At 43.5% G+C, this 26,665-nt stretch overlaps 1 protein-coding gene across 1 annotated transcript; it reads left to right on the top strand.

Annotated features, from left to right (window-relative positions):
* The first annotated feature begins 1,894 nt into the window (after positions 1-1,894).
* On the top strand, positions 1,895-26,578 carry LOC124041598 (calsequestrin-1-like). Its single transcript, XM_046359344.1, has 11 exons — positions 1,895-2,309; positions 17,803-17,896; positions 18,385-18,485; positions 18,647-18,758; positions 18,945-19,018; positions 19,126-19,256; positions 24,122-24,167; positions 24,928-24,982; positions 25,107-25,207; positions 25,323-25,397; positions 25,520-26,578. The coding sequence occupies exons 1-11, from the start codon at positions 2,073-2,075 to the stop codon at positions 25,778-25,780; spliced, it is 1,287 nt and encodes a 428-aa protein (XP_046215300.1). The 5' UTR covers positions 1,895-2,072; the 3' UTR covers positions 25,781-26,578.
* Positions 26,579-26,665: the final 87 nt, after the last annotated feature.

Genomic DNA, 26,665 nt, shown 5'->3' with positions numbered 1-26,665 from the left:
CTCCACAAAAGTCGCGGCCCTTGCAGAGCAAGGGGAACTACTACTTCAAGGTCTCAGAGCAGGTGACGTAACCGATTGAAACGCTATTTAGCGCACACAGCTATTCCTCTTTTGTTTGTTGATATTTGTTAATAAAAAGTCAAATAAAAAATGTTGGTGCAATATTCGCGTAAACATTTACTCAACTTTGATTGGTTATCTCAAACGTTTATTTTTTTTCAGGGGGTTGAACTCTTGTTGTTTGGATTTGAAAAAACATCAGTTGTGTTGAAAGCGGACGATTCCAGAGGCTGTGTGTGCTTGTCCGTGTGGGTGTTTGAGTGAGAAAGACACAGAGGAGAACCAATCAGTAAATAAAGAACAGCCCCGTTTATTATCAACGCTTTGTGCCTACAACATCAAGGAGCCTTTCCAGGCTCTGAAGTCAGGAAGACTTCGAGTTTGGTGTCAGCCATACTATGGGAGACTGCTTGGCTCCAAATTACTGCACATATTTTCTGCCATGTCATATCATGCCACTAGAGGCTGCTGTTGCCTAGACGTGGGCAATGCATTTCAGTAGCATGAATTTACATCAATCACAGTGGATATCACAGAAGGACCATGTAGAGAAAAACACAACATTTCAGCAGCTACAACTAACACCAATGAGGACACATTAGGATACACAGTTGTTTAGGATACACAGTTGTTTGAAATACACAAGGCTTACAAAAGCCATATTGTGTGAGTTTTCAAAGGACCTCCCCCCAAAAAACACTCCTTTCCTTTTATTTCTCTCAGATACAGTAACAAACGAAGCTTAACAGGCCATGGGTTAAGCAAACGGCCTTCATTTTCTACAGTCAACCAGATATGCTTGGCATCCCAGTCAACACTCCTCCTGTCTCCCTGTCCCCTTACAGTACACATTCCCCATCTCTACATTCCGTTCCCCCTCATATCCCTCTCCACAAGGGCCCGGAGGTGACTAAATAGGAATTAGCACTGCTAGCCACTGAATACCTAAGGAGGGGGGAGTTAGTATGAGATCATGTAGCAGACTTGTATTTATAACTCACCTCTCCCCTTTCAATTTGTAAACTTATCTCACAGGCAACACACACACATACACACAGACACACAGACAGACACTTGCAAGTCGACAAATTCACAGAGCACAGACAAAATAAAAATGCTTTTACCATAGTAAAACTATCTGTTGGTTATCACGGAGTCAAGACTGATTAGCCCCCAGGGCAGGCTAACTGACCTATGTATTTTATGTCTAGTGACACCAAACCAGAAGTGTCACCCTTACCTCTAAACCCCTGTCCCTGTGTATCCTAGTGCCACATTGTAGTGCCAGGCCAGTGCCAAGAGAAGCAAACTGGATACCAGCACCCCTGCCAACATGTCCCTCATCGTCCTACATCTATTATTTTTAGCCAGGATCGGAGCCCATCTTAACTAAATATGGGAAAAGTGTCTCTGATCTCCAGGACCATGTCTGACCATCATTCCTAGTCTCTCTTCATTTGTCTCCCTCTAGGTAGTGGACTGTCATTCAATCACTTTTTTCTATTTCAAACGCTCCGTCTTTCACAATCCTCTTCTTTATTGAAGAAGGGGAGGGGGGGCTGTTCCTCCTCTCTTATGCCACCTACTTTTAACCTGCCACACAAACACGCAGGCGCATGCACACACACACTCATGCATGCATGCAGGATCGGTCCCTTACTCTCGTCAGCCCTGTCACCTCAGCAGCCGCTCTAATCCCCTCCCACCTTATTTCTCACACACACACACACACACACACACACACACACACACACACACACACACACACACACACACACACACACACACACACACACACATAGAGAATTAAGCCCACCCCCTCTCGCTCACTCTGCCCTGTCTCCAGCTCCCTGTGTCAGGGGGTTTAATAAGGGGGGCTCAGGAGTTGGTCTTGCTCTGTTCTGGGTGGTGGGGATTGGACGTCCTTCCTCATTTTTATCAAATTTATTTATTTATTTATTCTTTTTTTTTACTCATTGAAACTATATTAATTCCCAAATAAGTAAGGAAACATGAATTGGAGCTGGGTGGTTGTGGCAGTCCTTCTGTCTTGCGGGGGACCGTCATGGGGTGAGGAGGGTTTGGACTTCCCTGAGTACGATGGCACGGACCGGGTCATCGAGCTGACTACGAAGAACTACAAGTCTGAGATGAAGAAGTATGATGTGATGGTTCTGTACTACCATGAGCATCCCGGAACAGACACCGTTTCCCAGAAACAGTTTGAGATCGAGGAACTGGCCCTAGAGGTGGGTCAGGGGACTGGGAGAACCTGATCAGGGGGCTGGGAGGGCTTGGTCAGAGGGCAGGGAGGATTTGGTCAGGGGGCTGGGAAGACTTGGTCAGAGGGCTGGGAGGACTTGGTCAGGGGACTGGGATAACAGGGTCAGAGGACTGGGAGGACTGGATCAGGGGCTGGGAGGACTTGGTCAGAGGGCTGGGAAAACAGGGCCAGGGGGCTGGGAAAACAGGGCCAGGGGACTGGGAAAACAGGGCAAGGGGACTGGGAAAACAGGGTCAGGGGGCTGGGAGGATTGGATCAGGGGCTGGGAGAACTGGGTCAGAGGGCTGGGAAGACTGGGTCATGCGTTTGGGAGGACTCGGGCAACTGGGTGGGGGATGGTGAGGAGAGGGAAGGGAAGGGGTAACTGGGAGGTAGAAGTGGGACACAGTGCCTGGGTAGGGATGCACCATCTCTGCTATAATTGATCAATGCGTTGAGGCATTATGGACTGTGAAAGAAGTGTGTAATAAGGGCTAGGTGGATACAGACAGCATTGACAGGTAACTGAGTGTTGTTGTTAAGGGCATAACAATTCAAATGTGACCTTTGCAACAATTTTCACAACAAAGATGATGATTGAAATTAAGATGTTCAAGGCAAGAGATCAGAAGCAACAGTTGCAAGGGTCAGACTATTAAATTGATTTGGACAAAGTTAATTACATTTTAAAGGCTGTTTAGATGATGAATTTAGTCATCAAGGTAGATGGGTAGACGCAGACGAGATATAGTCCATGGGCCTGCAGAAACATTCATCCACTTTGGGGTGGCAAAGGTTTGATGGTATTAAATTGTTCTCCACAAGCCCCTGATCAAATTTATATATGATAGCCACTTCAAAATAGTATATTTTTTTAGTTTTTCACACTTGTATATTGTTGGCGATAAAGGAATGTTCACATGCTTATTGAAAACGACCGTGTCAAACACCAATGACATTCTATTGGGTGGATCTCATCTTAAAAACCATGGAATTTGGTTCATTTTTGCTAACAGATCTAATGATTTACCTAGACTGGCACATCATTGAAACAATGTTACAAAGTACGACAGATCAAAATCTAGTAGCGTATTGGTTTTATAGTTGCCACCTGTAATAGTACTCAGCATTACTCAGCTAAAATAAAAGGCGTGCACTGTCATTTGCTGAGTTGTCCCAGCAAGTTAACACAAATATTTAGGTAAACACAATCATCTCTAAAAAGGAGCATTGGTGATTATAATCTCTTCTGTCCTTGACCATCAAGATTTTAAAATGATGCTCTCTGACCTTCAACTTTACAAGTTATTTAATGAAATACAGTGAGCTCCTTTTTTTTGGCTCTGTACTCCAGCACTTTAGATTTGAAATGTCACAATGACTATGAGGTTAAAGTGCAGACTGTCAGCTTTATTTTGAGGGTATTTTCATCCATGTCAGGGGAATCGTTTAGAAATTACAGAACTTTATGTACATTGTCTCCACATTTTAGAGGACCAAAAGTATTGGGACAAATTCCCTTAAATATTTTTTAAAGTAGTAAAAAGTTGAGTATTTGGCCCCATATTCATAACACACAATCACTAAATCAGGTTTACACATTTGTAGGGTGCTTTTGCTGTTTGTTTCAGATTATTTTGTGCCCAATAGAAATGAATGGTAAATAATGTATGATATTTGTGCATCTGTAACTTTCTCTCTCATCATTATTCACAATTAATTTATGATTATCCGTAATCAGATTAGCATCCACATTAATGTAGAAGTGTTTACAAACACATTCTATTCTTATTTACAATGAAAGTGATTCCAAAATGACACAATACATTATTTACCATTCATTTTATTGGGCACAAAATAATACTTTTTGGAGCTTACTTTGTTAGCTAATCATTTTGGAGCTTACTTTATGTTAGCTAATCATTTTGGAGCCATTAGTTCAGTGGCTGGTTGATGAATTTAATAGAAATGAGAAAAAAATCCAGCTTTTTAGCAATTGGGCCATTGCTGATACCCTCGACAACCCTTAGCAGCCACTAATAATGCATATTTCAGTAGACCCTATACTACAATATACATGTTTTGCATAAATAGTGTAACAAGACACCATCTATAAACGGCTGTAAACCTAAGGCTTTAATACTTCACCAGCTATGTAAGTTGATGCCCTTATCCGGCAGTTTGTTCGAATGTTATGTTGGAATACAGTGTATATGACAGGATTCAAGACATAGATTTTATATTTAACTATATACAGCACCAGTCCAAAGTTTGGACACACCTACTCATTCAAGGGTTCTTTATTTTTACTATTTTCTACATTGTAGAATAATAGTGAAGACAATTATGAAATAACACATGGAATCATGTAGTATCCAAAAATTGCTAAACAAATCAAAATATATTTAACATTTTAGATTATTCAAAGTAGCCACCCTTTGCCTTGATGACAGCTATGCACACTCTTGGCATTCTCTCAACCAGCTTCACCTGGAATGCTTTTCCAAAAGTCTTGAAGGAGTTCCCACAAATAAGCAAAGAAAAATGACAGTCCATCGTTACTTTAAGACATGAAGGTCAGACAATGTGGAACATTTCTTGAACTTTGAAAGTTTCTTCAATTGCAGTTGCAAAAACCATCAAGCGCTATGATGAAACTGGCTCTCATGAGGACTGCCACAGGACAGGAAGACCCAGAGTTACCTCTGCTGCAGAGGATAAGTTCATTAGAGTGACCAGCCTTAGAAATTGCAGCCCAAAAAAATGCATCACGGAGTTCAAGTAACAGACACATCTCAACATTAACTGTTCAGAGGAGACTGCACGAATTGCTGCAAAGAAACCACTACTAAAAGACACCAATAAGAAGAAGACAAGACTTGCTTGGGCCAAGAAACACGAGCAATGGACATTAGACAGGTGAAAATCTGTCCTTTGGTCTGATGAGTCCAAATTTGAGATTTTTGGTTCAACCCGCCATGTCTTTGTGAGAACCAGAGTAGGTGAACGGATGATCTCCGCATGTGTGGTTTCCACCGTGAAGCATGGAGGAGGTGTGATGGTGTGGAGGTGCTTTGCTGGTGACACTTTCTGTGATTTATTTATCATTTAAAGCACCCTTAACCAGTATGGCTACCACAGCATTTGCGCTTAGTGGGACTATCATTTGTTTTTCAACAAGGCAATGACCCAACACACCTCCAGGCTGTGTAAGGGTTATTTGACCAAGAAGGAGAGTGATGGAGTTGACCTGGCCTCCAAAATCACCTGACCTCAACCCAATTGAGATAGTTTGGGATGAGATGGACCGCAGAGTGAAGGAAAAGCAGCCAACAAGGGCTCAGCATATGTGGGAACTCCTTCAAGACTGTTGGAAAAGCATTCCAGGTGAAGCTGGTTGATAGAATGCCTAGCGTGTACAAAGCTGTCATCAAGGCAAAGGGGTGGCTACTTTGAAGATTCTCAAATATAACTATATTTTATATTTGGTTACTACATGATTCCATATGTGTTATTTCACAGTTTTAGTGTCTTCACTATTATTCTACAACAGTGGTTCTTAACCTTGTTGGAGGTACTGAAACCCAACAGTTTCATATGCGCATTCACCGAACCCTTCTTAATTGAAAAAAAAATCTAATTCAAAACATAGGTATATATTTGACTGGTGCACAAAATGAACCGTGCATCAACATCACTGTGTTCAAAGAACAAAATCATCAAAACATTTTCACACAGATTATCATTTTCACACAAAAACAAAAACATAATAATGAATATTTACTGCAAATCAGTGTGACTTCTGCTGTTGCCTTTCAGAGACCAGCTCAGAAATGCGCGGCTTCACCTTGGCAAGTGCCACTCTCATGTCATTTTCGCAACAAAGTCTGTTCCTTTTCTTCGTTTTTATGTCCAGCATCCTCGAAAAGGATTGCTTGCAAAGATATGTTGTAACAAACGGTATGAAAATCTCCAGAGCTTTCTCAGCAATAACAGGGTACGTTACCATTTGTTGACACCAAAACGTTGAAAGCGTTGTTGTTCTGAAAAGTTGCTGTTGAACCTGGCTCTGCTGAATTTCAATGATTTCATCGAGGTATTCATCATTGACATCTGTTGTCTCAACACTAAATGTGAACGGCTGTCTCACCCATGCTGGATGTGACTCTCTTGTAGGGAAGTATCCATCGAGAGACTTTGCAAGCTCATCTAAGTGCATGGCAATTGCTTGCTTCAGTTCAGCGGGTACAGAAATGTCTCCGATTCCAGATACATCTTCGATCTTACTTACACAGTCGTCCAGCAGGGGAAAGTTTGCGAAGTTATTGTTCTCTGTTCGTCATTTCCATAACAGTAGCTTTTTTTGAAAAGCCTTCAGGTTTTCCTCAGCTTCGATGATGTTGACTCCACCGCCCTGCATCTTTTGATTGAGATGATTGAGAGCTGCGAAGATATCGGCCATGTACGCTAAAATGAGAATGAACTCAGAATTTTTGAAGCAATCTGCATGACAATGTTGGTGCTCTTGCAAAAACAGGGCTAATTCCACACGCACGGCAAAAACACGATTCAGCACCTGTCCCCAGGATAACCACCTAACGTTAGAATGGTACAGAAGTACCTCAAATTCAGAGTCCATTTCTTTACACAGCTCACTGAAGATGCGATGCTGCAGAGCACTAGTTCGCCCATAGTTCACGCATTCAACTACAATTTTTAATACTTCTGCCAGTTTTGGAGGCAAGGTTTTTGTTGCCAACGCATGCCTGTGCAGAATACAATGCGTAACAATGATGTGTGGTGCATTGGCTTTCACTAGCGCACCTAAAACAGACTTTCTTCCCAGCATGACTGGAGCTCCGTCCGAACAAACTGCAGAAACCATATCCCACGAAAGATTGTTGTCTTTGAAGAAGTCATCCACAAGTTTCTTCACATCGGCTGCCTTGGTTGTTGTTGTAAGAGGCTTACAAAATAAAAATTCTTCCTTTATCACGTCGTCTTTCACATAGCGCACGAATACAGCAAGCTGGCTTAGATTGGAAACGTCTGTGGTCTCGTGGAGTTGAAGGCTGAATTTTGCCGGGCTTGAAATCAGATCTGCAACTACTTGAGCCAAGATGTCTTTGCTCATGTCCTCTATTCTGTCGCTGATGGTGTCATTTCAAAGAGGAATTTGGGATAACTTAACTTCAGCCTCTTTTCCTAGCATGATATTCGCCATCTTCAACACAGCTGGTTTTATGAGTATTTCACCAATGGTGTGTGGTTTGCCCTGCTTTGCGATCAGGTAAGCAACTTCGTACGATGCTGTGAGGATCGGTTTGTTGATGGGTACAAAGCCGAGAACAGGCAGAGTAGCCTTTTCATCGAATCTGGCTCTCTTCACCTTGAATTCAGCGAGCGTTGTGTTCTTGTATTTTCCATCTCCATGCAGCTTAAGGAAGTGTTCTCTTAGTTTTGAAGGTGCTAGACTAGAATAGCTCAACTTGGCATTGCAAATCATGCAGTTAGGACACTGACTCCCATCACGTTCGGTTATACATGTAAATCCATATTGTACATATTCGTCCGACCACTTTCTTTTTTTGCTCGACATAGTAAGTATGAAGGGATTAAAATATTAAGAAAGAAATCACAAGACGTACCATCACCACAGTCACAAACTGAGCGCACCAAATTCCCTGCAGCACAGATAGGCCAAGCGATGTAGCGTGATCACCTGCAGCCAATGATGGCCAAGCGGAGCGTGACATCACGAATCATATGAATCGGATGTTTGTCTTGACCTCCGCGGAACCCCTGAGACCGACTCACCGAACCCCTGGGGTTCGATCGAACCCAGGTTAAGAACCACTGTTCTACAATGTAAAAATAAAGAAAAAGTCTTGAATGAGTAGGTGTGTCCAAACTTTTGACTGGTATTGTATATGTGTGTGTGTGTGTGTGTGTGTGTGTGTGTGTGTGTGTGTGTGTGTGTGTGTGTGTGTGTGTGTGTGTGTGTGTGTGTGTGTGTGTGTGTGTGTGTGTGTGTGTGTGTGTGTGTGTGTGTGTGTGTGTGTGTGTGTGTAAATATATATATATATATATGTGTGTGTGCCTTGCGAAAATATTCGACCCCCTTGAACTTTGCGACCTTTTGCCACATTTCAGCCTTTTTTTGTGAAGAATCAACAACAAGTGGGACACAATCATGAAGTGGAACGACATTTATTGGATATTTCAAACTTTTTTAACAAATCAAAAACTGAAAAATTGGGCATGCAAAATTATTCGGCCCCTTTACTTTCAGAGCAGCAAACTCTCTCCAGAAGTTCAGTGAGGATCTCTGAATGATCCAATGTTGACCTAAATGACTAATGATGATAAATACAATCCACCTGTGTGTAATCAATTATCCGTATAAATGCACCTGCACTGTGATAGTCTCAGAGGTCCGTTAAAAGCGCAGAGGGCATCATGAAGAACAAGGAACACACCAGGCAGGTCCGAGATACTGTTGTGAAGAAGTTTAAAGCCGGATTTGGATACAAAAAGATTTCCCAAGCTTTAAACATCCCAAGGAGCACTGTGCAAGCGATAATATTGAAATGGAAGGAGTATCAGACCACTGCAAATCTACCAAGACCTGGCCGTCCCTCTAAACTTTCAGCTCATACAAGGAGAAGACTGATCAGAGATGCAGCCAAGAGGCCCATGATCACTCTGGATGAACTGCAGAGATCTACAGCTGAGGTGGGAGACTCTGTCCATAGGACAACAATCAGTCGTATATTGCACAAATCTGGCCTTTATGGAAGAGTGGCAAGAAGAAAGACATTTCTTAAAGATATCCATAAAAAGTGTCGTTTAAAGTTTGCCACAAGCCACCTGGGAGACACACCAAACACGTGGGAGACACACCAAACACGTGGAAGAAGGTGCTCTGGTCAGATGAAACCAAAATTGAACTTTTTGGCAACAATGCAAAACGTTATGTTTGGCGTAAAAGCAACACAGCTCATCACCCTGAACACACCATCCCCACTGTCAAACATGGTGGTGGCAGCATCATGGTTTGGGCCTGCTTTTCTTCAGCAGGGACAGGGAAGATGGTTAAAATTGATGGGAAGATGGATGGAGCCAAATACAGGACCATTCTGGAAGAAAACCCGATGGAGTCTGCAAAAGACCTGAGACTGGGACAGAGATTTGTCTTCCAACAAGACAATGATCCAAAACATAAAGCAAAATCTACAATGGAATGGTTCAAAAATAAACATATCCAGGTGTTAGAATGGCCAAGTCAAAGTCCAGACCTGAAACCAATCGAGAATCTGTGGAAAGAACTGAAAACTGCTGTTCACAAATGCTCTCCATCCAACCTCATTGAGCTCGAGCTGTTTTGCAAGGAGGAATGGGAAAAAATTTCAGTCTCTCGATGTGCAAAACTGATAGAAACATACCCCAAGCGACTTACAGCTGTAATCGCAGCAAAAGGTGGCGCTACAAAGTATTAACTTAAGGGGGCTGAATAATTTTGCACGCCCAATTTTTCAGTTTTTGATTTGTTAAAAAAGTTTTAAATATCCAATAAATGTCGTTCCACTTTATGATTGTGTCCCATTTGTTGTTGATTCTTCACAAAAAAATACAGTTTTATATCTTTATGTTTGAAGCCTGAAATGTGGCAAAAGGTCGCAAAGTTCAAGGGGGCCGAATACTTTCGCAAGGCACTGTATATATATATATATATTATTTCATACCCTATATATATATATAATCATTACTACAAACCAGTGAACAATCCTGTTACGAGTAATATAGACACTTAAAAAAAAATATTGATAAATTAGGAAACCAAATACTGACCAAAACAGTTTTTGGCAAATTTTGAGAAAACGTTTGCTAATATTTTACAAATATCATATATTTTGCAAACCTGGCTAAATTGGTTGTGTTATCTGCATATCTATAATATACTTGTTATTATCATTAACCATATTCCACCTATTATTGAATGAATTGTGGCAATGACAGACCAATCTAATTCAAACCAATGGAGCTAGTTGGCGGCCATATTGGAAAATGTGTACCCTATGATTAAATTAGCAATAGCTAGGCATCATTGTTTAGACTTTTCCTAGCTTTATGTATTGTTTGGTGCACATTTTGTGAAAATGGGTTAGCTGTATGTCTTTGCTGGACGTGATGTATTCCAATGGGATTTAATATAGGGTGCAATGTACGGGGTAGGGTTCACTTCATATTTCTTGATGTTAGCACAATTTATACAATCATATTGCATATTGTTTTAATTATTAGACATCAGTGAATGCTTCTAGAACATTTTCTAAGTGTTTTAATCTAATGTACTTTAAGAGGATACAAAACTCAGCAATTCTGACAGGTTTTTTGGTATGTTTTTACCACTATTCTGGTAATAACTTGCTAAATACATTTAACTGACATACTTGGGACATCCTCATTGTAACACACATTTTAAACCATTATTGGTCTTATTACATCAATCATTAAGTTATGGCCATGCAAAAAGTTACCTTTTATTAACGAGGCAAGTCAGTTCAAAACAAACTCTTATTTTATGATGACGGCCTACTGGGGAACAGTGGGTTAACTGCCTTGTTCAGGGGCAGAACAACAGATTTTTACCTTGTCAGCTTGGGGATTAGATTCAGCAACCACTAGGCTACCTGCCACCCCAAAATGCAGTTCCTTTCCATTGAAATGAATGGCGGCCATCTTGAAAATACGCTCCTGGGACTGATCATTGACAAAATCTATGACGGCTCTATAAACCTAATAAAAAAAAAGAATGGCTCTCCTTGTTCTGTGTGTAATTTGGTGTAGTTATCATCTAGGGTACCATGTGATAATAGAGAAAATCCCAATACTGTCCATTCTGGCTCGAAATTCCCTAAAATGAATACATGTGTGACATTTGACCCCACCCCCGCACCATGTGGGCCCATAGATATGTCATTACCATTCCAATTGTTTCATACCTTATGAAGGTAATAACATGTCAATTGCCTTGGATTGAGAAGATTGTTCCCTGATAATACAAAATGACATTTCATACCCTCAATCCTGTTGGCCCAACTAACCGCATAAGGGTCATAACATATAATGCAGTGATTGCCACATTTAGCTACCTCCAACACATGGCTGTCATACCAAAATATAACCAACAGACATGGACCTTACTAATGAAAATCATCATTAAACTTTGTCCCCCCCAAAGTGGACGCATTTGTTACATGTGGCCCTCTAGCCCATGGACTAATAGTAACAGGAATGAATAATCAACTGATACTATACATTTCCAATTGAGAGCTACTGCCTGATGGGAAATGTTGGGGGGAGCATATTGACCCACCTGCTGATCCAGGAATCTCTTGGTTGCTGGAAATGTCCCTGAGATGTATTGTTTTAAGACTGACTCATGGTTTTGTGGTCTTAGACGAAATGGGATAATGGTAGGGATGGGCATGTCTTTGAGGAATGGTCAAACTGTCTATGTCTCAAACATGACACCGACAGAAGTAGTAGGACCTCAAGTCATCAGCTGATCTGACATCTATCAGAAATGTGCATTACTGAATATTCTGTACATATGGTATGTTGAGTTGACCCAGATGTGTGTACATGGACATATTTCTATGTGTGTGTGTGTGTGTGTGTGTGTGTGTGTGTGTGTGTGTGTGTGTGTGTGTGTGTGTGTGTGTGTGTGTGTGTGTGTGTGTGTGTGTGTGTGTGTGTGTGTGTGTGTGTGTGTGTGTGTGTGTGTGTGTGTGACCATGTTCTTTGAAGTACGCCCCTCACTACATATTCATATATCATATACCCTGGGGCGGCAGGGTAGCCTAGTGGTTAGAGCGTTGGACAAGTAACCAAAAGGTTGCAAGATCGAATCCCTGAGCTGACAATGTAAAAATCTGTTGTTCTGCCCCTGAACAAGGCAGTTAACCCACTGTTCCTAGGCCGTCATTGAAAATAAGAATTGGTTCTTAACTGACTTGCCTAGTAAAATAAAATAAAAATTCCCTCACGTCTTTGGGTGGCAGGTAGTCTAGTGGTTAGAGGCGAACCAGCAACTGAAGGGTTGCCATTTCAAATCCCTGATCCGATGGGAAAAATCTGTCACGAAGTGAGTTGGCAACCTTAGGGTTGCTGGTATCAAAACCTTGATGCCATTGCCTGCTGCAGTGCCTTTAAGCAAGGCACTTAACCACCCACAACAACAGCTCCCTGAAAGCCCAGTGTGGCACCCACTCCACACCTCTCCAAAATCTGTATATGTACAGTGTCTATCTATCTATGTATGTATGTATATGTGTGTACAAAACATTAGGAACACTGGCATTTTCCATGACATAGACTGACCAGGTGAACGCAATCAAGTGTAGTTAAAGGGGAGGGGACCAGTTAAAGAAGGAATTTTAGGCCTTGAGACAATTGGGACATTGATTGTATAAGCTTACCATTTGCAGGGTGAATGGCAAGACAAAATATTTAAGTGCCTTTGAACAGGGTATGATAGTAGGTGCCAGGCGCACCGGTTTGAGTGTGTCAAGAACTGCAACGCTACTGGGTTTTTCGTACTCAAAAGTTTTCTGTGTTTATCAAGAATGGTCCACCACCCAAAGGACATCCAGCCAACTTGACACAATGTGGGAAGCATTGGAGTCAATATGGGCCAGCATCCCTGTGGAATGCTTTCGGCACCTTGTTGAGTCCATGCCATGACAAGTTGAGGCTGTTCTAAGAGCAAAATAGGGTGGAACTCAATATTAGGAAGGTGTTCCTAATGTTCTGTCCACTTTCAGAAGGGTTGGGTTAAAAGCAAAGTCTAATTTAGGTTGGAGTAATCTTAATCTGAGCACTACGGATGTCAAGAATGTAAGGCATGAAACATTACCTCATTCAGCTGTGAGACCCATAGGCCCCCTGGATGGTGTGAAACTGAGAAGAAAAGGCTGTTATGGCGCTCCCGTGTGGCGCAACGGTCTAAGTTACTGCATCCCAATGATAGAGAATTCACTACACCCTGGTTCGATTCCAGGCTGTATCACACCCGGCTGTGATTGAGAGTCCCATAGGGCGGTGTACAATTGGCCCAGTGTCGTCCGGGTTAGGATTTGGCTGGGGTAGGCCGCCATTGTAAATAAGAATTTGTTCTTAACTGACTTGCCTAGTTAAATAAAGGTTAAATAAAAAAATATAAATAAATGATTGACTGGTGGCAATCAGTACATTTCTTAAAGAAGTGCATCTCTTAGGACTTCTGACATACAGGGCCTACCGTAGAGGCTGCCGTTTTCTTTTGTCATGCTGGCCAATGAGCTAATCCTCTCAAATCCAGCTCTGCCAGGACTGGACCAGCTTTATAGGACTGCAATTTGACTACTTTGGACTACAACACCCATCATTCCTGAAAGAGAAACACAACACAGCTCTGATGGTGGAGAATCTATTTTGAGACTGTTGCCTCTTAAGGAGTTGTATGGTTTTGTTTTCCTTGGACTCATTTAATCAACAGGAGATTGAATAATCAACAAATAGAGCAAAGTCTGATGGAGATATAAAACACCTTTTGGAAATGGTGCCATGACAAGGTGCCACAGTTGGAAACAAACACTTCAGGGAACGAACACGTGCATGTGTGGGTGTGTGTATTTGCATGTACGCAGGTGCGTGTGAGACATATGCCTACTCATCAGGGTGTTTTGATTAATGATATGTTAATCATCATCTGAGAATGCGTGTTCACCCCCCCCCCCTTTCCTCTTTATGTTATAGACATTGAGGCCTAGCCCAAGGTTGGGGGCAGTACAGCAGGATTTGGCCTCAGTACTGCGGTGTCGGCTAACTGGGCTGGCTGACTGACAGATGCATTACTGTAACTGTCAGCAGATCCTAGAGACTTGAGCGTCACTAGCACCTTGCCAAAATAGTCCTGGGTCAGTGTGGCTTTGGGTCTATATTTATCCAGTGCTGCTGTTGTGGCTGTTTGTGCGTCCTACAGTGCGTTCTGAGTATTCAGACCCCTTCCCTTTTTGCACATTTTCTTTACGTTACAGCCTTATTCTAAAATAGATTAAATACCGGAAATTGACAAAGTGAAAACAGGTTTTTACATAAGTATTCAGACCCTTTGCTATGAGACTCAAAATTGAGCTCAGGTGCATCCTGTTTCCATTGATCATTCTTGAGATGTTTCTACAACTTGATTGGTAAATTCAATTGCTTGGACATGATTTGGAAAAGCACACACCTCTCGATATTTGGTCCCCCAGTTGACAGTGCATGTCAGAGCAAAAACCAAGCCATGAGGTCGAAGGAATTATCCATAGAGCCCGAGACCGGATTGTGTCGAGGCACAGATCTGGGGAAGTGTACCAAAACATCTCTGCAGCATTGAAGGTCCCCAAGAACACAATGGCCTCCATCATTCTTAAATGGAAGAAGTTTGGAACCACCAAGACTCTTCCTAGAGCTGGCCACCCAGCCAAACTGAGCATTCGGGGGCGAAGGGCTTTGGTCAGGGAGGTGACCAAGAACCCGATGGTCACTCTGACAGAGCTCCAGAGTTCCTCTGTGGAGATGGGAGAACCTTCCAGGAGGACAACCATCTCTGCAGCATTCCACCAATCAGGCCTCTATGTTAGAGTGGCCAGACGGAAGCCCCTCCTCAGTAAAAGGCACACGACAGCCCGCTTTCACTTTGCCAAAAGGTACCTAAAGGACTCTCAGACCATGAGAAACAAGATTATCTTGTCTGATGTAACCGAGATTGATCTCTTTGGCCTGAATGCCAAGTGTCACGTCTGGAGGAAACCTGGCACCATCCCTACGTTGAAGCAGGTGATGTCAGCATCATGCTGTGGGGATGTTTTTCCGCGGCAGGGACTGGGAGACTATTCAGGATCGAGAGAAAGATGCACAGAGCCAAATACAAAGAGCTCCTTGATGAAAACCTGCTCCAGAGCACTCATGACCTCAAACTGGGGCAAAGGTTCACCTTCAAACAGGACAACTACACTAAGCACACAGCCAAGACAATGCAGGACTTTATTCGGGACAAGTCTCTGAATGTCTTTGTGTGGCCCAGCCAGAGCCCGGACTTGAACCCGATCGAACATCTCTGTAGAGACTTGAAAATAGTTGTGCAGCGACGCTCCCCATCCAACCTGACAGAGCTTGAGGAGATCTGCAGATGAATGGGAGAAACTCCCCAAATACAGGTGTGCCACGCTTGTAGCATCATACCCAAGAAGACTCGAAGCTGTAATCGCTGCCAACGAAGTACTGAGTAAAGGGTCTGAATACTTATGTGAATGTGATATTTCAGTTGATCTTTTAATACATTTGCAAACATTTCTAATCCTGTTTTTGCTTTCCCATTATGGGGTATTGTGTGTAGATTGATGAGGGAAAAAAAGCAATTGAATCAATTTTAGAATAAGGCTGTAACGTAACAAAATGTGGAAAAAGTCAAGGGGTTTGAATACTTTCCAAATGCACTGTATACTGCTGTGTCGCTTCTTACAGAGTACATACTCAATCTGGAGCATCTAGAGTCAACTCGGATTGCTGTTGGTTTGAGCACTAGTATGCTGTGTATCTTTTATATGTATAGGGTAGATAGAACATTGTTAGCTGGATCTTTTGCCCTGATTCCCCCCCCATGGGGAATAGTGTTGTAGGCTAGATAGTAGTGTCATGACATTCTGTGAAACTAATGTGCTGTGCACTCTGTTTTGGTCTATTGCTGAGAGAGAGAGAGTGTACTCTAGGTCAGTCAACGGCAATAGAAGAGGAGAGAGAGCATGTCAGCTCTTTTAGATCCCTTCCCTGATTTGTCATAAAGCGAACTCTCCCCTTGCAGTCAGGCAAGAAATCTGTGCTCTTGTCAACTCATGGCCCTACACAGCAACCTTATATAGCTGTAGTAATCTGTTTGGCTAAAAGCCATTAGCTGAGTTTAGCCCTCAATCTGTTTATCAGGCATATCTAGGCCCTGACCCCCTTAGGACCTCTTAATTTGAATTACCCCTCCCCATGACAAATATGGACAGATAATCCACTGGGCAGAGACGTCAGTTCAATGTCTAGTTTTGATTTATTTTTGATTTGAGTGGTCAACTAATGTGAAATCAACAGCAAAAATCGAACCATGTCATTGGATTTAGGTCAACGGTTGAGTGAAAGGTTGATGACTTTTCCACGTTGATTCAACGTCATGAGATATGTTCATGCTGTTGAAATGACATAGGAACAACGTTGATTCAACCAGTTTGTGCCCAGTGGGACGTGTCTACAGGGTAAAACCTATTAATCTGAGAAGTAAATAGTGTGGATACTGAAAATCAACTTTCCTGGGGCAGTCTGCTATTATACTATTATAACACTGTATAATAATTCAGCTCTGATATTCGGGCCACTGTTTTCTATTTACTCAGAACTAAAGATACATAATATATTTTATATAATATCAAAACAGGTACATAATATCAAACTGCATAAAAAGACATAAAGCATGAGCAACTATTGCTTGCATCCTGCGATTACTGGCTAGGATCTATAGGCCTACAGTCAGTGCCAGGCCAGCTATTATCATTGCCATGCTGTGGAACATGACAGGAACATCCCTGGTTATGGAACTATGCTATGCAATAAAAGTAACTGCACAGAAGCACTGATAAATTGTCCTTCATGCCAGTCTCTCTCTCTCTCTGTGTGTGTGTGTGTGTGTGTGTGTGTGTGTGTGTGTGTGTGTGTGTGTGTGTGTGTGTGTGTGTGTGTGTGTGTGTGTGTGTGTGTGTGTGTGTGTGTGTGTGTGTGTGTGTGTGTGTGTGTGTGTGTGTGTGTGTGTGGGGGTTAGGTGGGTAGGTAGGTGGGTGGGTGGGTGGGTGGGTGGGTGGGTGCCTGCACCTCCTTTATGAAGTGTGAGGAGAGATCTATGAAAGCAGGGTTGCACCTGTTGCTATCCGAACACCAAGTTCCCCTGGCACAGTCTGCAGAACTGTTATCCCGCCCCCTCTGTATGCATGCCACAGATGTGGCAACATCATTGGTTGAACTGGTTGTCAGACACAACGGTCAAGTTTCACACAGATTTAGAAAGTGCACGGACAGCGCTCTGAGTCCCAGGCTTTTATGGTGGTGGAACTGGAGGGAAATATGTGTGAAATAAGACAAGACATAAGAGAAGACAGCAACATTTTTGTTTGCTTTAGTGTGTACACAGTAAACTGAGTACAACACCTATCCCTCCATCAAACCCACAAAACTGAGGGCGTGGAAGTGAACGCATATATACATGTCCTTACAGAACACTGATGAATAATCCTTGAAAACAAACTCCCCATAAGTCCTTATAAATTGTCCACACACGACACAGAAGATATTCCTGCTCAGGCTTAAGGGTGCCACTGTATGTCTTCAGTTATATGACATATTATCTTATTTCACAGCTTGCAGCTCAGGTCCTTGACGACCTTGACGATGAGGAAATTGGATTCTGCCTTGTTGATGAAAAGAAGGGCAGTATTGTTGCTAAGAAACTAGGTAAATACACACTGAAATGGACACTATTACCTTTATTCAAGATTGGTTTGACCATTTAAAGTTCTGAGGTCAGTTATGATGAAATGTTACCATCTTTCAACACGATCCATCTAAGCATCACCACTGACCAGGTGGACAAAACTACCTAATAAACTAAACTACCTGACCTGTCTCACTGGATGCATCTCAATAGTCATAAGTAGATTCCTCTCTGCGTCTTGCCTCCTTCATTTGCACCGATCAGGAAACATACTTTAAGAGAAAGGAATATGGTGGACGTCTGTCACCCACCGAGACATCACCTTTTTAATTATGTCATCTCCGTGATGATGAAGGAAAGGAAACAACGAATTTAAGCCACAAGACTATTGAGATGCACCCCTTGTGTCACTGTGCTAAGGCAGCCCATAAGAAAGCCTGACCTCTAGTGGATTTAAAGGTTTAAGGGTATATGTAACCCCTGAGTTGAACTTCTGTTTTCTCCTCAGGACTGGAGGAGGTCGACAGCATCTATATCTTCACCGAGGACGAGATCATTGAGTATGATGGGGAGCTTGCTGCAGACACAATTGTGGAGTTCATATTTGATGTACGTGAGAATAATATCACCCAGGGATGCCCTCTTTTACCTAGCTGCAACTTGTAGAAACAGACTATTTGTCCACTTCTGATATATCCTGTACTGTTTATTTCTCTTTCCCCTCACCATTATCTCCCTCCACCATGCATCTCCCTTTTACTCCGTTCTAGGTTCTTGACGACCCCGTTGAGATCATTGAGAAAGATGGGGAAGTTAAAGGTTTCCACAACAATGAGGAGGACATCAAACTGGTGGGCTACTTTAAGAGTGAAAAGTCCGAACGTAAGAATCTATAATCTATTCCTTTGACATTGTAATTTCACACATGTTTTTACTGTGCGGTATAAGTCTGCTCATGTGTACAATATTTTCTGGATAAAACAATGTATTTATAGTGTATTTGTCAAATAAATATTGGAATTATCAAGATATTGAATAGGGTCTTAACAGGTACCTGTAACATTTCAGATTATTTGGCCTATGTGGACGCGGCTGAGGAGTTCCATCCACACATCAAGTTCTTTGCTACATTCACTCCCAAGGTGAACAACCTTACCCACTAACAACTACATCCTAAAAATGACAACGGAGCTGCACTCCACACAAAAAGTAGCCCATTGCTCTTTCTGACCGATCCTCTGTGTTCCAGGTTGCCAAAGATCTGGGCCTGAAGGTGAATGAAGTGGACTTCTATGAGCCCTTCATAGATGAACCCATAGTCATCCCTGGAAAACCCTACACAGAGGAGGAACTTGTTGCATACATTGAGGATCACGACAGGTGGGATTCATGAACACGGTGGCCAGAATGGCACAATATACACTACTTGACCAGATGTGTGTGGACACCTGCTCGTCATACATCTCATTCCAGAATCATGGGCATTCATATGGAGTTGGTCCCCCCCTTTGCTGCTATAACAGCCTCCACTCTTCTGGGAAGGCTTTCCACTAGATGTTGGAACATTGCTGCAGGGACTTGCTTCCATTATGTCGCAAGAGCATTAGTGAGGTTGGGCACTGATGTTGGTCGATTAGGTCTGGCTCGTAGTCGGCTTTCCGATACATCCCAAAGGTGTTGGAAGGAGTTGCGGTCAGGGCTATGTGCAGGCCAGTCAAGTTCTTCCACACTGATCTCGACAAACCATTTCTGTATGGACCTCGCTTTGTGCATTGGGGCATTGTCATGCTGAAACAGGAAAATGCCTTCCCCAAACTGTTGCCACAAAGTTGGAAACACAGAATGATCTAGAATGTCATTGTATGCTGTATCGTAAAGATTTCCCTTCATTGCAACTAAGGGGCCTAGTCCGAACAATAAAAAACAGCCCCAGACCATTATTCTTCCACCAAATTATACAGTTGGAACTATGCATTGGGGCAGGTAGCGTTCTCCTGGCATCCGCCAAACCCAGATTAGTCCATCAGACATTGCATGGCTGTGTGCTCGATTTTGTTCACCTGTCAGCAACGGGTGTGGCTGAAATTGCCGAATCCACTCATTTGAAGGGGTGTCCACTTCCTTTTGAATATATAGTGTATGATGTGGAGAGCCAAGCATTTTGTCCTGGCTGTGTGATTTGACCTGTAAAAACCCCAGGCCCTATAACTAGGTGTAAAGGAATTTTTAGGTGAACCAAAAGGCGAGCAGTCGTTGATAATATCAATCAAAATCAACAGGTAGTATCACATTTTCATTTCATTTCATTACAGTACAACGGTTTGATTTGTTTGATCGTAGCTAGCTACATAGCTAGCTACATAGCCGTCTTTGTATCAAAGATAATTGTGTAGTCTAGAGCGATTTTCTAGGTTAGCTAGCCAGCTATTGTCGTTCTTTTAACGCAACGTAACGTAATCAACACTGCTAGCGATCCAGCTAGCCCCCGAATAGCAGCACTGTAGAAACTATTACACTCAACGGAACGACTTGATTAGTGTAGTGTCAACAACGCAGCCACTGCCAGCTAGCCTACAAAGTCAACAACGCAGCCACTGCCAGCTAGCCTACTTCAGCAGTACTGTATCATTTTAATCATTTTAGTCAATAAGATTCTTGCTACGTAAGCTTAACTTTCTGAACATTCGAGACGTGTAGTCCACTTGTCATTCCAATCTCCTTTGCATTAGCGTAGCCTCTTCTGTAGCCTGTCAACTATGTGTCTGTCTATCCCTGTTCTCTCCTCTCTGCACAGACCATACAAACGCTCCACACTGCGTGGCCGCGGCCACCCTAATCTGGTGGTCCCAGTGCGCACGACCCATGTGGAGTTCCAGGTCTCCGGTAGCCTCTGGAACTGCCGATCTGCGGCCAACAAGGCAGAGTTCATCTCAGCCTATGCCTCCCTCCAGTCCCTCGACTTCTTGGCACTGACGGAAACATGGATCACCACAGACAACACTGCTACTCCTACTGCTCTCTCTTCGTCCGCCCACGTGTTCTCGCACACCCCGAGAGATTCTGGTCAGCGGGGTGGTGGCACCGGGATCCTCATCTCTCCCAAGTGGTCATTCTCTCTTTCTCCCCTTACCCATCTGTCTATAGCCTTCTTTGAATTCCATGCTGTCACAGTTACCAGCCCTTTCAAGCTTAACATCCTTATCATTTATCGCCCTCCGGGTTCCCTCGGAGAGTTCATCAATGAGCTTGATGCCTTGATAAGCTCCTTTCCTGAGGACGGCTCACCTCTCACAGTTCTGGGCGACTTTAACCTCCCCACGTCTACCTTTGACTCATTCCTCTCTGCCTCCTTCTTTCCACTCCTCTCCTCTTTTGACCTCACCCTCTCACCTTCCCCCCCTACTCACAAGGCAGGCAATACGCTCGACCTCATCTTTACTAGATGCTGTTCTTCCACTAACCTCATTGCAACTCCCCTCCATGTCTCCGACCACTACCTTGTATCCTTTTCCCTCTCGCTCTCATCCAACACTTCCCACACTGCCCCTACTCGGATGGTATCGCGCCGTCCCAACCTTTGCTCTCTCTCCCCCGCTACTCTCTCCTCTTCCATCCTATCATCTCTTCCCTCTGCTCAAACCTTCTCCAACCTATCTCCTGATTCTGCCTCCTCAACCCTCCTCTCCTCCCTTTCTGCATCCTTTGACTCTCTATGTCCCCTATCCTCCAGGCCGGCTCGGTCCTCCCCTCCCGCTCCGTGGCTCGATGACTCATTGCGAGCTCACAGAACAGGGCTCCGGGCAGCCGAGCGGAAATGGAGGAAAACTCGCCTCCCTGCGGACCTGGCATCCTTTCGCTCCCTCCTCTCTACATTTTCCTCTTCTGTCTCTGCTGCTAAAGCCACTTTCTACCACTCTAAATTCCAAGCTTCTGCCTCTAACCCTAGGAAGCTCTTTGCCACCTTCCCCTCCCTCCTGAATCCTCCTCCCCCTCCCCACCCCTCCTCCCTCTCTGCAGATGACTTCGTCAACCATTTTGAAAAGAAGGTCGACGACATCCGATCCTCGTTTGCTAAGTCAAACAACACCGCTGGTTCTGCTCACACTGCCCTACCCTGTGCTCTGACCTCTTTCTCCCCTCTCTCTCCAGATGAAATCTCGCGTCTTGTGACGGGTGGCCGCCCAACAACCTGCCCGCTTGACCCTATCCCCTCCTCTCTTCTCCAGACCATTTCCGGAGACCTTCTCCCTTACCTCACCTCGCTCATCAACTCATCCCTGACCGCTGGCTACGTCCCTTCCGTCTTCAAGAGAGCGAGAGTTGCACCCCTTCTGAAAAAACCTACACTCGATCCCTCTGATGTCAACAACTACAGACCAGTATCCCTTCTTTCTTTTCTCTCCAAAACTCTTGAACGTGCCGTCCTTGGTCAGCTCTCCCGCTATCTCTCTCAGAATGACCTTCTTGATCCAAATCAGTCAGGTTTCAAGACTAGTCATTCAACTGAGACTGCTCTTCTCTGTATCACGGAGGCGCTCCGCACCGCTAAAGCTAACTCTCTCTCCTCTGCTCTCATCCTTCTAGACCTATCGGCTGCCTTCGATACTGTGAACCATCAGATCCTCCTCTCCACCCTCTCCGAGTTGGGCATCTCCGGCGCGGCCCACGCTTGGATTGCGTCCTACCTGACAGGTCGCTCCTACCAGGTGGCGTGGCGAGAATCTGTCTCCTCACCACGCGCTCTCACCACTGGTGTCCCCCAGGGCTCTGTTCTAGGCCCTCTCCTATTCTCGCTATACACCAAGTCACTTGGCTCTGTCATAACCTCACATGGTCTCTCCTATCATTGCTATGCAGACGACACACAATTAATCTTCTCCTTTCCCCCTTCTGATGACCAGGTGGCGAATCGCATCTCTGCATGTCTGGCAGACATATCAGTGTGGATGACGGATCACCACCTCAAGCTGAACCTCGGCAAGACGGAGCTGCTCTTCCTCCCGGGGAAGGACTGCCCGTTCCATGATCTCGCCATCACGGTTGACAACTCCATTGTGTCCTCCTCCCAGAGCGCTAAGAACCTTGGCGTGATCCTGGACAACACCCTGTCGTTCTCAACTAACATCAAGGCGGTGGCCCGTTCCTGTAGGTTCATGCTCTACAACATCCGCAGAGTACGACCCTGCCTCACACAGGAAGCGGCGCAGGTCCTAATCCAGGCACTTGTCATCTCCCGTCTGGATTACTGCAACTCGCTGTTGGCTGGGCTCCCTGCCTGTGCCATTAAACCCCTACAACTCATCCAGAACGCCGCAGCCCGTCTGGTGTTCAACCTTCCCAAGTTCTCCCACGTCACCCCGCTCCTCCGCTCTCTCCACTGGCTTCCAGTTGAAGCTTGCATCCGCTACAAGACCATGGTGCTTGCCTACGGAGCTGTGAGGGGAACGGCACCTCAGTACCTCCAGGCTCTGATCAGGCCCTACACCCAAACAAGGGCACTGCGTTCATCCACCTCTGGCCTGCTCGCCTCCCTACCACTGAGGAAGTACAGTTCCCGCTCAGCCCAGTCAAAACTGTTCGCTGCTCTGGCCCCCCAATGGTGGAACAAACTCCCTCACGACGCCAGGACAGCGGAGTCAATCACCACCTTCCGGAGACACCTGAAACCCCACCTCTTTAAGGAATACCTAGGATAGGATAAAGTAATCCTTCTCACCCCCCCCACCTTTAAGATTTAGATGCACTATTGTAAAGTGGCTGTTCCACTGGATGTCATAAGGTGAATGCACCAATTTGTAAGTCGCTCTGGATAAGAGCGTCTGCTAAATGACTTAAATGTAAATGTAAATGAGAGACACCTCCAGGAAAAATGTCTAACAGGCCTCTTGGAAACAGTACTAAATATTCTCTAAACATCAACCCGAGAGGTTTGTACGAAGTCAAAACAAAAGACAGTGACTTTGCCAGCTGCTACAGAATCACAGTGTGTCCTCGGTCCTTGTACCTTCAGTAGCTCTGGCGTCAATCATTGCCAAACGATAGAATAATCCATAACATTCAGCAACAAGTCTAGCGACCACCAACCCATACACAACTTGTGTGTCACAAATAGAGCACTGGAAAGCATGTACGTTGCAGAAAATGACAACTTAGAAAATATGCTAAGTAATAGAATCCCAAATTTTAAAAGTGTAAACTTCCTCATTGAACAATAAAAAAATATCTTGCGTCCTATTTCTTTGCAGACCAACCATGAGGAAGATGGAACCAGATAACATGTATGAGATCTGGGTAAGCTATGCAAACTATTCCCATAAAAATCACCCTACAAAACAAAATGGAAGCATACCTCCCCAATTGTAATTGATAAGCTAAGTATTTATGTGGCCTAAATGTGCAGATACTGATGGAAATATACTTGTAGGTACTCACTGGGCACAAACAGGTTGAATCAGTGTTGTTTCCATCTGTGGCCAGTGGGTAGTCTATATGCATTTATCATGGATCCCCATTAGCTGCTGCCAAGGCAGTAGCTATTCTTCCTGGGGTCCAAACATATTAAGGTACTTACATTACATATAAAACAGTACATCATATAACAATATTACACCACTACATATCTACAATACAAATAGTATAATACCACCATACAACAATATTACAATGTACTGTATGTGTGTGTAAAGTGCGTGTGCTAGCGCTTGTGTGCGTATGCGTGGGTCTGTACCTTCGTGTTTGTCTCTTCACAGTTCCGGCTATTCCATAAGGTATATTTTTAATCTTGATTTTTAAATCTGATTATACTGCTTTCATCAGTAATCTGATGTGGAATAGAGTTCCATGTAGTCATGGCTGTATGTAGTACTGTGCACCTCCCATAGTCTTTTCTGGACTTGGGGATTGTGAAGAGACCTCTGTTTTGTGGGGTATGCATGTCTTGTGGGGTATGCATGGGTGTCCGAGCTGTGTGCTAGCAGTTTAAACAGACAGCTCGGTGGATTCAGCTCGATGCATTCTATATTCCCCATCTCCCTTTGCATACTTTTCTTAGGAGGACGACATCGATGGCGAGCACATCATTGCATTCGCAGAGGAGGATGACCCAGGTACAGAACCAATGGAGCAACTAATGAGTCAATAGGACTGGGTAGGGGAGGAATGAACCATTTTCAGCAAGAGGGGTTTCACAAGGCTTAATGTGCATTTAACCCTTGACCTTTGACTTCCCAGACGGTTTTGAGTTTCTGGAAATCCTGAAGGAAGTAGCAGAGGAGCACAATGATAATCCCAACCTCAGCATTGTCTGGATTGACCCAGATGATTTCCCCCTGGTAAGATCATGGTCATGGTTGGTCACTTATCAATACAATAAGATCCATCTATCCAAAGATATGAGATTCTAATTGCTGTTGCTTTCTTCCTGAAATATTTTCCTCCCTCTTTAAGCTTGTCCCATACTGGGAGAAGACCTTTGGAATTGACCTGGGCTCTCCCCAGATTGGTGTTGTGGATGTTGAAGATGTGAGTAACGTTCCTGTTATGATCCAAATTGTCATGTACGAGGAGCCATGTGGTTCTACTAGCTTTCAAAAAATCCAATAGTCTATTTTTGGCACCGAATTACTTTGTGTCTCTCTCTATAGGCTGACAGTGTGTGGATGGAAATCGACGATGATGACGACCTGCCAAGCGCAGATGAGCTTGAGGAATGGATCGAAGATGTTCTGTCCGATGAAATTGATCCAGATGATGATGACGATGATGACGATGATGATGATGATGATGATGACGATGACGATGATGACGATGATGATGATGACGATGATGACGACGACGATGATGACGACGATGATGACGACGATGATGATGATGATGATGATGATGATGATGATGATGATGAGTAAATTGTTGATGTCATCAATGTATAAATCTGGCCAATATAACAATCTGGCCAATCAACATCATCACCTTCCTCAAATCTTCCTTGTTCTCTGTTGAAATAAGTCATTAGGTTAAATCTGTCAGCTCATATGGACATCTTCATGTTTTCAACATCCTCACTCAGAGCATCTTTCAAAAAGATTGTTCCATTTCCCAAGCTATCCTAAACTCCCTTTGCTTTGAATTCATAAAATACAGTACTTTCTCAAAGTCCCAGTCAATTTTTTATTCACACCTGTAACTTTGCCATCAGTACAATATGAAAAGGGAAAACATAAAACATTGATTTAGAAAATAATATTTTCACAACTGAATTATTGGATATTCACTAGCACTTACCCTAAAAACACCTAATGCTTCTGATTTTACATTTCAGACAAATAGAAGGGTTAACTCTGTTAATGCATTTTAAGTCTAAGGCCATCTGTAAACTTGTTGGTGGTATGTATTTTATTTTTGTTTTATTTTCTCTGGAATAAATGTTCGCCCCTCTCCCAATTTGTAAAATCCAAGGGTGCAAGCCGGTTTTTCCTGCAGGTCAAAGGTCATACCAGCCTACTCAGTTAAATTATTGTAACTTTACTTGAAAAGGGCGGTTAGCTTTTTTTCGTCTTGTGCACTGAAAAGTGCTGTAAATCACATGGATGTTTTCTACTGATAAAGAAATATAACAACAACAGTATTCTATTTTTTTAAACAAGAAAACTTAAACATACTGTAAAGTCTTAAAATAAATGACAGCTTGGAAAAAGATACAAAAATGACTGGTGTTCTGGATTCTTGTGCGCATGTGTGCTCTTGTGTGCGAGAGAGACAGAGAGAATAAACCGTCATTTCTATTATTTGTC

The sequence above is a fragment of the Oncorhynchus gorbuscha genome, linkage group LG08 (assembly GCF_021184085.1).
Source record: "Oncorhynchus gorbuscha isolate QuinsamMale2020 ecotype Even-year linkage group LG08, OgorEven_v1.0, whole genome shotgun sequence".
Classification (NCBI taxonomy): domain Eukaryota; kingdom Metazoa; phylum Chordata; class Actinopteri; order Salmoniformes; family Salmonidae; genus Oncorhynchus; species Oncorhynchus gorbuscha.
The sequence above is the reverse complement of the archived record's forward strand: the minus strand, read 5'-3'. Positions and strand labels throughout refer to the sequence as shown.